A 13032-nucleotide genomic window follows, 5' to 3' on the forward strand; every position below is an offset into this window, starting at 1 on the left:
ATTTCAATAAATTAGTTCAAAAATATTTCTTAGTGAAGAATGTTTAACCAAACGGTAAAGATGAATCAAGAGGGGAATTAAAAAAAACACCTCAATTTGTTTTGTTTTGCTTTAAATAAATATTTTAATTGTGATTTTAACAACTTTATGGAAATGTTATATTTTGATTCATTCATTATTGCACATTTTACCCCCTCTCTCCCTTCCCTCCTGACTTTTTTAAAATACTAGTTTATTTACAAAATTCGAATACATTGTTTTTGAGAACAGAATCTTCCAATTTCCCTCACCCCACATCAAATTGTACAATTCCATGATTAAGCCCTCCCTGCACATCCTCATCCCTCTTTTACCCTCCTCCACCCCGCTTGGATCCTTATACTCATTCTACAATAATGGTTTTTATATTGCTTTTTTAATTGCTAATTCTTTCTTCTGTAAGATATTTTCCAATTTTATCTAGTAATTATCTACCTGTGTTTCACTGACTATGCAAAAGCAATTGGCTTTATGGATCACAACAGATTTTTCTGGCTAACCTTGAGGAAAATGGGAATCCCAGAGCACATGACTGTGCTTATGTGAAACCTATACTTGGACCAGGAAGCAGTCCTCAGAACAGAGAAAGGAAGCACAGCATGGTTCAAAATCAGGAAAGGAGTGCATCAGGGATGCATCCTGTCTCCACACCTTTTCAATCTATATGCAGAACAGATCATTTAGAAGCTGAGCTTTATGAAGTAGAATGTGTCATCAGAATTGTAGGAAGACTCATCAATAACCTATGTTATGGAGATGACACAACTTTGCGTGCTAAAACTGAAGACGACCTGAGGCACTTGCTGCAGAAGGTCAAGGACTGTAGTCTTCAATATGGATTAAAGCTCAACATCAAGAAAAGATTCTCACCACTGGGTTAAATGGTAGCATCATGATAGATGAAAAAGAGACTGAGGTTAACAGTTACAGCTTGCTTGGCTCCACAATCAACACTCTGCACCAACACCAGGAAATGAAAAGATGAATTGCATTGGGAAAAATCTGCTGTCCAGACTTTTAAAAAGCAACAATGTCAGTCTACAGACTAGGGTGCACCTAATCTAGGTCATGGTCTTCCCAATTACTTGCTATGCATCAGAAAGCTGGACAATGACTAAGGATGACAGAAGAATCGATGCCTCTGAGTTGTGGTGCTGGAGAAGAGTCTTGAACATACCATGGATTGCCAAGAAAACAAACAGGTTTATGTTGCAGAGGGTGAAACCAAGTTTCTCCATGGAGGCTAGGATTTTAAAGCTCCATCTCACATCTCTATGAGGAGACGTGTGGCGTCAGGATTGGTGAAAGATCTATTAACAATCTGCATTACGCAGATGACACAACCCTGCTTGCTGAAACTGAGAAGGACCTCATGCACTTGCTGCAGAGGGTCAAGGACTGCAGCCTTCAGTAAGGACTGAGGCTCAATGTCAAGAAGACAAAGATTCTCACCACTGGACCAGTCGGTAGCATCAGAATGGATGGCGAAGAGATTGAGATTGTTCACAACTTCAATTTGCTCAACTCCACGGTCAACACTCTTGACATCAGCAGCCAGGAAATCAAAAAACGTATTGCGATGGGAAAGTCTGCTGTTAGGGACCTCTCTAAAGTACTCAAGAGCAACGGTGTCTCTCTGGAGACGAAGGTGCGCCTGATACAGGCCATGGTCTTTGCAATCACTTGTTATGCATCAGAGAGTTGGACAATGACTAGGGAGGACAATTGACGCCTTTGAGCTGTGGTGCTGGAGAAGAGTACTGAATGTACCCTGGACTGCCAAGAAAACAAACAGATTCATCCTGGAAAGGGCTAAACCAGGCTGCTCCCTGGAGGCAAGGATTCTGGGGCTTCGCCTGACATACTCTGGACATGTTGTAAGGAGAGGTCTTTGGAGAAGGACATCATGCTTGGGAGGGTGGAGGGACAGCGCAGAAGCGGAAGACCCTCTATGAGGTGGATTGATTCAGTGACTGGGGTAATCGGGATGGGTGTATCAGAGGCAATGTGATTGGCACAGGATAGACAGGGTTTAGGGCTGTTGTACATAGGGTCACTATGAGTCGCAAACGACTCGACAGCACATAACAACAACATCTCACATACTTTGGGCACGTGGCGAGGAGGGATTGGTCCTTGGAGAAGGACATTATGCTGGTCCCTCCTTGCAACATGCCTAAAGTATGTCTGACAAAGCTTCAGGATCTTGCCTCCAAGGAGACCAGGGTATTTTTCTATACTGTTCTCCAGAACCACAGCTTAAAGGCATCAATTTTATCTTGTAACCAATTTTGAGAAGTATGTCTTATGTTGAAAGTAAACACTGTGGTGATAACAATCCAGATAATTTGAGCAAATCTAGTTTATTTAAGACACAAAGTCAAAATACTCTGCAGTACTCACACATTGTAAATACAAAGGATCCTAATTGTCCCACACTAAAGCCATTTCTCTCTTTACCCATTAGGTATAAAGAAAAGTATTCAAGAAACAGGAGAGAACAAGTGACTTGATTTTGAAGACTGAATATTATCTTCAATTTTCCTCATTAAAAAGTAAACATGGAGCATCTCCCACTGAATTTACTAACTACTAAATAAAACCATCATCACAGATCTCAGAGTGAAAATGACCTATAATGAAAACTTAGCAGTTAGGAAAGCTGTTTTCCAAAACATGAAATGCTCAATATTATTCTCCCATACATAACATTAGTGGTGGTAGGGGCCATTGTTACTATTGCTGTTGTTGTGGAACCAACTCACAACCCTCCAGCAGGTTTTCAGAGGCAGTAAATCACACAGAAGGAGACTACCCATCTTTCTCTCATGGTGCAGCTGGTGGATTTGAACCACATACCTTTTCACTGGCAGCTCAATCCCCAACTTCTAAGCCACCAGAGCACCCAGACTAGTGGTAGATATGGCCAAATAATTCATGAATTTAAAAGACTTCACATGCAAAGTAGTTTCTTGATAGTTTACTAATTGTACATACATGTTATTTTATGTGGGAAATTATTTTTAAAGGGGTGCTATGATAAACATCACCTATCTTAAAAATTCAATCCAGACTTTTATGCTACTGTATAAGAAATCTTAATATACAGAAATTAGCCAACAGAATATTCACAATTAGAAATAGAAAATTTATTTCATTTCCGTTCATTATATCCTTAAATACTCCCAAAACAATTTAGTGGAATTAGTACCTGGCTTTTCTGTACTACAATCAGCCAAAAATCAAAACAAAAAAGAACAATAAAAAGAAAATTTTAAAAATCTATTCAATTTAAAAAACTCATTATTCCTATAATCTAATTTTTTTCAAATTATGTTAAAAGTTACCTGCTACATTATACAGAGGAGTGCTTTATTTGCTTTTTCTTTTTTTGGCAGAATTTTTCAATCTCAGAATTAAGAATATAAAATGTTCATTTTGCTTCTCCTGAACAGCTCTACTCTACAGTAATTCTTTATTTAAAAATCCTTTTTTTAGGGGGTAGAGGAAGTCAAGTGAATTCAGAATGTTTTATTTATCTAGAGCAAATGCCAGCCTGTCTTGTCCTTACCCAAATATCAGCCTTAGTGGTGATGGGTTTCCCTCCATAAAGGTTGATCATTTCAGGGGCTCTGTATGACAGTGTCGTATACCTGGTAGCAAATAATTGAAATGGAGTGGAGATATTATAAAAAAAAAAAAAAAAAAACCAAACAGAGGACACTCAGAATTCTACATTGATTCTATATAAACTACTACAAAAATGTTAGATTCCATATCATTACATTAGAATTAATACTACATTTAAAGAGTCATTAAAAGTCTAACAATGATCTAACAATCTAAAAGGTCATATAGACATTTTTAATTAGCAAGTACATCAGCACCTACAATGGTAAAATCATCTCATTTTATTTATTTCCTATTAGAAACACTTTAAATAATTGCAATGCATAGTTTCCCTTTTACTTCTCATTTAAAATACTATTAGTCTTCTTATAAAAATATTTTAGTCCATTAATTTAAAACTAAAACTTCTACTCTCTTAAATAACTAATTCATTTTTAATACTTCAATATACATCCAAGAGATTTGCTTCTATAATTGGCATTGTTTTAAAAATAATCTAATTATCATAATTCTTACTAACAATAATAGTGACATATACTTCTATATCCTGATTGCATACTTGTAACTAAAAGATACTATGAACAAATAAAAAAGAGTGCTGGTGGTATAGTGCTTAACCTGTCAGAGTGCTAACTGAAAAGGTCTGATGTTCAAACCCACCAAGAAGCCTAGGGAGAAAGCTGAGCTGCCTACTCCCATAAAGATTTAGATGGAGACTATGAGCTGGACTTCACTTGATAGTGATAGGTATAAATAAATACTTATAAATATCAAAAACTCTAAATCGATTATAATGAAGAAGTATTCAAATTTCAAGGCAGGATTATCAGAATATGGATGGCCTTCCTATAATGGCATAATCTAAGATTCATTCTGTATGTTTATACTCTGGCCCTTCTTAAAAACAATGTCTCTAATGCCTCACCATTCTACTCCTGGCACTTTCTAAATTATCTGGACTAGTGAGCCATTCTGAATAACCGATAACAGTAATGCGGAATAAGAGCCTAAGAAGCCAGAATATAAGTGTCCCAAGGACAGGACTTTTGATTTGCTCACTGTACTCCAGGGCCAAGAATAATGTTTTCTAAATTATAGGCACTGGATAAACACATATCAATCAAATAAACAGTTATCCTCTTAACTCTTCAAATGACCTACATAGTACAAGAATCCTCATAAACTTGAGGTCATCACTTAACGCAAATCCAAATAACTTTATGTCACTAAGAATTTAAAAAAAATTCTATCAAGTCAGAGAAACTTAAGTAGGATTTGACAGCAGCTATTACTATAATTCCTTAACTTTTTAAAAATTTTAGGTGCACACACAGATCCCCAAGGAGCCAATTCAATAATTCACTGTCCTGTGTTCTTTAAGGCATCTGTATGTTTAATGAAAAGTGTTTGTTTGTTTGCTTGCTTGTTTGTAAAATCCAACATAACCATGATAGGATGATACAAATGGGCCAGAATAATCACAGCTCTGTTTGAATACTTTCAGAAATGCAATAGGTCAAATTTTAGCTCATCCACAGTCTTAAACAATTATAAATTTGTGAGGAAGCAATGAAAGGCAACATGGAAATAAAAAAACCAAACAAAGACTTAGACAATTCTAATAGATCTTTATATATTCTGTTTCATCTCATAAATGTAATCTAAGATTTAAAACAATTCCATTTGCTAAAACGGGAAAACAAATCGGGAAAAGGTCCCCAAAGAACTCTTGACAAGCATTAAATAAATACTAAGCAGGTATGGTATGCATTTCTACCACAGAATTTTCTAGTATACTATTAAAAACATCAAAGTACCATAGTCTTTACATTTATGTTTTCCATGCATAGCAGTCTTCTTAATATGATAAATATGAAGAGCACAAATGTCTTCAAATAACTTAAATTTAATTTTTCCAGTAATTAAGCACAAATCTGCAGTATCAGTAAAAATACAGATGTTTAAACTATATAATCACTTTAAACTTCCTTTAATGATGCCACTGATTACAACAGCTTATAGAACAAATTTCTTTATAAACCTCTTTCCAGAGTACATTATGTTAAAAAAAAACCACACCCCAACACCAAAACTGCTGGGTCTGTGGTAAAAATGTATTTTGTTCCTGTTTAGCCAGATGTACATTAATATTACTCTTTTTTGCAGTAAAGAAAACTTTAAAAAATTCTATAATTGCAGTATCTACAATGTGTATTGGAAAGCTGGTCAGACTCAAGCTAACTAAAATTCTGATGAGAAAAAGTTCAACTTACTTTTTAATTTCTTCTTCTACTATATTTACTCCATCTTTTTGAGGATTATGAAATTTATTAGTGGCACTGCCAAAGTCACAAAGTACATAGTTTCCATTATCATTCAACAAAATATTTTCTACCTGAAGGGGGAAAGGAAAAAAATCACCAGTTAGTATTATGTTCAACAGAGAAATTACCTTTTTTTTTTTGCCATTTTTATTGTATACTGCTTTGCATCCAAAATTCATATACACTGTGTTTCATACAATCATTCACATACACTGTTTTATAAAATTCATCCCCACTGAATTATGCTCACCATTATCCCATCTTTCCAGGTCCCCACTGGATCCTTCCCATTTCCTTTACCCCCCCTTTCCACTCACCAAACTGTGTTTCCCTGTGATTTCCCCCCTGCCCATCCTCACTCCTCAGCTCCCACCCTTATCCTCTTAAGTGCCCATACACATTTTACTAGTTATCCTTCTACTTTTACAATAATGGTCTTAGAATTATCTTTTTACAACTATGATTTTATGTAATAAAGAGTAAAATGGTTTCTACCACACAAATATACATCTAAGACACCTGAAATTATGGTGAGAAACAATGAACCTGAATGTACTATGTCTGCTATTCCTCCTTCTATGAGCAAGGAAGTGTCTTTCTCACTCTCCAGAGTATGCTCAAAGTATAGAATGAGATCAATATTATCAAGTAGAGTCCAACTGATTTGACTCTACTTTTCTCCTTTTATAACATATCCACTATTATGAACAAATAATTTTAAAAACCATCTAAATTTAACATCTGATTAGCTCCTAAAGCTATTATATATAAAAATACTAGAATAAAGAACACAAGCTTAATTTTATGCCTTAACTCAAAAAAACCAAACTGTTACCAAGTCAAGGCTGACTCACAGCTGGCCCTCCAGTAAACTCTGGTGGCGCAGTGCTAAGAATCTGCACTGCAATCCCAAAAGCTCCTGGTTTGAATCTACCAGCTGCTCTGAAGCAGAAACATGGGCAATCTCCTCCCAAACAATTTACTGCCTCTGAAAACTTTCAAGAGGGGACAGCAACAGGTCAGTTTTGACTCAACAGTAAACAATTAAAAAACACATCACACAGGGAGTTCTGGTGGCCTAGTGGTAAGAAGCTGTGTTGCAATCCCAAAGGTAGTTGGGTCAAATCCATTTGATGCTCCTCAGGAAAAGGACTGAGAAATCCCCTCACGTGTGATTTACTGCCTTAGAAAACCCACCAGAGGGTCAGCTATGAGTCAGTTCCAACTTAATACACACAACAACAAATCGCCCAGGAGGAAATTACCCATATTCCTCCTGTGGAGTCGCTGGTGTATTTGAGCCTCCAGAAACGCACCATCTTTGGGCCTATTGACTACGCCACCAGAGCTCCATATGTCTTACCTGTTGTTATTATTGTTGTTGTTATGTGCTGTAGAGTCACCTGCAACCCATAATGATGCTATGGACAGCAGTTCTGAACCGCATCCTGTTCTGAGCCTCTCTAACTAACTCCAACATACTACTGCCCCAGTCACTCTATCAATCCATCTCATCCAAGGTCTTCCTCTCCTGCGCTGTCCCTCCACCCTTCCGAGCATGATGTTCTTCTCTAAGGACTGGTCTTATCCTGGCCACGTGTCCAAAGTATGTGAGATGGAGCTTCAAAATCCTAGGCCCCAAGGAGAGACTTGATTTAACCCTCTCCAAGAGACACTTACTGGTTTTCTTGGTGGTGCATGGCATGTTCAAGACTCTTCTCTAGCACCACAACTCAAAGGTATCGATTCTTCTTCTGTCATCCTTAGTCATTGTTCAAGTCTCTGAAGCTTAACAAGTAATTGCAAAGACCATGACCTGGATTAGGTGTTCTTTAGTCTCTAGACTAACATCATTGCTTTTCAGCACTCTGGATAGGTCCCTGACAGCAAACTGTCCCAATGTAATTTGTCTTTTGATGACGAGAATTGTAGTAACTAAAATAAATCAGCAACACATTTTCCTCCAAAGACAGGTGGTAGATGCATATCAAGTGCTCCTATCAGGAATTGAATCAGGGTCTTCAGCATGAAAGGCACATATCCTTAGAAAGAGACATCATGTTTGAAAAAGTGGACGGTCAGGGAAGGAAGGAAGGAAGGAAAGACCCTCCACAAGATAGATGAGCATAGTGACTGTAACAACGGATGCTAGAATATCAGAGATGATAAGGATGGCAAAGGATAGCACAGGACTCCATGATCTGTTGTTCAGAGTCACCATGACTTGTCCTCATAGGATCACTAGGAAATGTACTCAACAGCACATAACAGCACCACCTAATAAACCAATTATGTGCACAGTTTCTAGATAATTTAACCCTTTCAAAATGTTCACACTGAATTTTCTTTACTGGTGTCTTCTCAGTTGCTCAAAAGAATGTGATACAGAAAACAGTTTATGAAAATAGATAGTCCTAAATAGCGTAATGCTTCATTCTTAGCTTCCTAGACTATAAGATACAGAAAAGTATAATTATCTTGCCGAGTTGCTGAGATTAAATATTAAACAATGCTTAGAAACAGTCAAAACAAACACTTTTCTTATTTTACATTTTTTTCTTCTATAGTCATTCTGGTACTGTTAGGTACTTGAAAATCCATTTTAATTCACAGCCACTCCACATGACAGAGTTCTTAACTGTTATGTTTATGGAAGCAGCTCACCAGGTCTTTCAAGCACAGATGTGGTTGCTGGATGAGTTTGAGCCTGCAATCTTTGGTAACAACTGCATGCTTAATGTTCTTGTACCACTAGAATTCCTTATATTTCATTTTACTGACTTTTTACAAATGTTTGAACATAAATGCCTGTTTGAAAGAAAAGAACTAAACATGAGAAATATTAACTGTGCAAAATCAGACAGTTGAATTGTAATGCCTTCTTGAGTTTTAACTTAAGAGAATATCAAATTATTAGAGAAAAAAGAAAAAAGTTTCATATATAAGAGAACTGATAAGCGCTATTCTGGTGATCTAAGGGACTCAATTCTGTAGAGATAAACGCCAATTCTCCTTTAGTTTGCCACCTTTTACCACATAGTTCCCTACACTGTGCTTTCATGGCTAAAGTGACAGGAAACAGTGACATCTTCTTTTAAATTCTGACAAGATTTAGTAAACTATTTCCATAAAGATGAAATTACCTTTAGAACCTCCCAAATTATAGGTAAAGAGACTCATTTATAGGTCCCCTCTAACATCTCCTGAAAACACCCTGGTATGGACAACAGTAAGTAGAAATAAAGCTAGTGAAAAATGACTGAAGTCCCCTGAACCTGTACCAGTGATGTGCACATTCTATTCAAAACAAAAGGACAGATTTCTTTCCTCATATAAAACTTGCAAAGAAGTCAACTACATAAAAAGAGAAGGGGCACAAAGGTCAACTCTATGATCATATGCTGGGAACCGCAGTTTTACAGAAAGCACAGTTTTAAACATGGAGTCGGTCTTCTTTTTTTTTTTTTAGAGTCGGTCATGACCACAGGAAATGCAGCAGCAGAGAGCCACTAATCTCAGTAGCAGAAATAAAGCCTTGTTTATATGAAAATAGTCCAACAACATTTTCATTCCAAAATTTCAATCTTTTTACTAAGCTGAAAGTGGTCTCAAAGCTCACCTTCAGATCTCGATGAATTATTGGAGTCTTACATTGATGCAATCGTGCAACAGCTTCACACGTATCACAGAATATCTGCAGCACTTCAGATTCCGTAAATCCTGTCTGCAGCTTCTTGTTCATCTCATTCACTACCTGACCGGCTAACCAAAAAGATAAATCTGAGAAAGCATTTTTTTCAAATTAAAATGTATCACAAAGAAAATAAGACATGTGTCCATGGTCTCTCAGATAATGGGAAGTACATCTTTCATAATTCAGAAGGTGGCTTATTATACTTTATATTAGTAACTCAGAAGCACTTTTTCCCCACTCCACATTTTTTTACATTTCAGAGATCACAACATCTTGAGATAATGTTCTGCTAATATTACTGGATTAATTTTTAGCATATTAACATCTCTGAAATGAGAATGTACCTTATAAACATCAGCATCTTATATTTGCTAGAAGTTTTCAAAACTGTTAGTTATTGCATAAACAATGACGAACAAAAATCAGTTTCTAATTATCACGGAATTTTTATTCTTTAGGTAAAGAAACATTCAATAATCAAATAAATACATAATCATAATTACACAAAATAATATAACATTTTTTAATACGGTAGGGCTACATTTAAATTGGAGAAGAAAAACTGAAGAGGAAGGAGGTAGACAAGAAGAACGAGTACTATTTATGTTAAAACTAAAGATTAATTAACAAGGCAGAGAAAGAAAATCTCTGCTGTCAAGCCCCTTCTGACTCATGTAGGCCTTGTATGTTCTAGAAAGGTCCAATTCATAGGATTTTCATGGCTGAATTTTAAACCTCATTTGGAGACTCATGTGTGAAGTTGTCTGGATTCTGAAAGGTGTTCTGTTTGAAGGCAGGGTATGGACTGTTTTATGTGTTTTTATTTCATTCACAATCATGTGAGCTGATTTGATTTGTTGGATTTAACTAACAATGAGCTGTGGACTGGACATGTGGTGTGTGGGCCTGGGTATTTAAAAGTCCGTTGGGCCCGAGGGTGGTAACTGTGTTTGGTACAAACACTATTCTACATGGTACAGCACTGGTTTGTCAACACACAGTACTGAGGTAACTTGGGGGTGCTGTGATACTGAATGCTGTGCCACTGGTATGTCAAATGCCAAAAGCCAAAAGGATCACCCATGGTGGACAGTGTTTGTGGAGTTCCCAGATTGAGACAGGTTTGGAAGCAGGAGTGGCATCCAATTCCTAAAGAACATGCCTCTGGAAACTCTATGAACTTAGAGAAACAGCAATACTTATAGAACAGGTTCAGGTCTTTTGTTCATAATGTTGCTATGAGTGGTGCTCAACTCAAAGGTACTTAACAACAACAATCTTAAGGGGCGCTGACTGTCAAGTTTTCTTCTAGGATACCACTGGATGGATCTGAATCAATGAAATGACCTTTAGGTTAGTAGTTGAACACAAGCTGTTTGGAAAATCTAGGAGCCTAATACAAACAGAACAGACAGAAATGTGAAAAAAGAACATCAGCAAATAACATACACACTTGTCTCTTGCCTGACAAAAAGTTTCTCAACTTTGAGTAATTTTTTAAAAAGTCAGTATGTGTTGTGTGTATATATGTAATAAAAGAGTTAACTACTAGCTAAATAGGTTAAGGGTTAAGCTGCTAACCAAAAAGTCAGTGGTTTAAACTTATAAACTGCTCCATCGAAGAAAGGTAAGACAAGATAGTCCTGTAAATGCTTTCAACATCAGAGCATGACGGGGGCAGTTCTCTTCCGTCTTATAGGGCAGCTATGAGTCAGAATGGAAGAAGCAGAAAGAAAGGTCTATGTTATTTTTGTTAGGTGTCGTTGAAGACAGTAGAACTGACTCATAATGACCCTATGAACAACAGACCTTTATCTTACCCTATCCTGTGCCATCCTCACCAAATCTGATATACTTGACCCCATTCCTACCATCACCAAGTTAATCTGTATTATTGTGTCAATCCATGTTATTGGGGTCTTCCTCTCTTTCACTGACCTTCCACCTTTCCAAGCATGATATCCCTTTCCAAGGAGTAGCCTCTCCTAGCAACATGCTCAGGGTATGAGTGCCTCAGCTTCACCACCCTTGCCTCCAAGGAGCTCTCTTGTTGCATCCTTTCCATGATACATCTGTTTGTTTATCTGGCAGTCCATAGATATTCAGCACTCTTTTCTCAACACCCCACCTCAAAACCATCAATTATTCTCCTGTTATTCACTGTCCAATTCTCAGATGTATAGCAAATAACTGAAAAGACCATAGCCTGAATCAGGGATACCTGAGTCTTCAAACTGACATCATTGAACTTCAGTATTTTGAAGAAGTACGGAAAAGTAGGATATGAAAAGAGATTGACAAAGCAGAAAAGGATGAGAGTGACAGTTTAGATTTATCTCAATAAATAAGGATACTTCTTGACTGAACTTTTTAAAAGATCTCCCTTATTAGAACAGAGGAGGATGAAAGATTGGAAACAGATCAGTTAAAAGACTAATTCTCTAGACAAAGTAAGAGATAATAAAACATAGGAATTTACTTAATCTAAATACTCAAACATATCATTGAGCCTGAAGAGAATTATTATGTGTTAAAATATATTAAAAGGATTGATAATCAATTAATGATAATTCTTATTTATCAAGAAAAAATTAACCAACCTCATATTTTCAGAGTATTCTGATACAAATGACATTTGAGAATACAAAAAAGTAGGTTTATATTAACTTGAAACTTTCCTTTATTAAGCTGAATCAATGAATGAAGAGCTGCTACTGTGACAAACTAACAGGGTTCATGCACAATCTGTTCCTAATTAAATAAATATTAAACTTTGGTCTCTTCTGAATTTATTTTTTGGATTTTTTTTTTTACTTAGAACCTTAAAGCATAAAGAACATTAAAATTTGCCAAATAACTAATTCTCAGCTTTCAGAACCATAAGTTCCCTTCAGCTAGCTCTTGGTTACCTAACAGCTCTTTCTTCTACCCTGTGTTTGTCAGATTCTCTGAGTCTGTCTTTCCTTAAATTGGTTTTTACTAAAAATTAAACAAGTTGAAAAATACTTCCTTCGTGTTCAATCATCTGATTTAATAGCTAAAATCGTAACTTTGAAAGCATTCCAATTCTTTCAAACTTTCCACGTTGTAATCAGAAGAGGAATTTTTAAACAAATGTTACTTCTCTTCTTCCATGCAGAGATCTCTCTGGGCCAAAAAAAGCTGAATAACAAAACTCAAATCTTTGGAAAAGAGTAAATAAATACAGTATTTATTTAAATCATATTGTTCTGTAGTTTCCACACTCAGTTGGGTCACCCTTCATTGGGATGGGAACAAATATAGATCTCTTCCAGTCAGTTGGCCAAGTGGTTGTTCTCCAGATTTCTTGGCACAACTTGGTGA

General features: G+C 36.4%; 1 protein-coding gene across 1 annotated transcript in view; it reads right to left on the reverse strand.

The window, feature by feature from the left end:
• Positions 1–13032, reverse strand: part of BMP2K (BMP2 inducible kinase) — a 178973-nt gene that overhangs the window by 87002 nt on the left and 78939 nt on the right. Inside the window, exons 4-6 of the mRNA XM_006885292.1 lie at positions 9613–9755; positions 5943–6064; positions 3611–3692 (exon numbers count right to left, since the gene is read on the reverse strand). Of these exons, the coding sequence (XP_006885354.1) occupies positions 3611–3692; positions 5943–6064; positions 9613–9755 (347 nt within the window). The remainder of the gene's footprint in view (positions 1–3610; positions 3693–5942; positions 6065–9612; positions 9756–13032) is intronic.

The sequence above is a fragment of the Elephantulus edwardii genome, unplaced genomic scaffold (genome assembly GCF_000299155.1).
Source record: "Elephantulus edwardii isolate Elephantulus edwardi_28Jun2011 unplaced genomic scaffold, EleEdw1.0 scaffold00042, whole genome shotgun sequence".
Taxonomy (NCBI): Eukaryota; Metazoa; Chordata; class Mammalia; order Macroscelidea; family Macroscelididae; genus Elephantulus; species Elephantulus edwardii.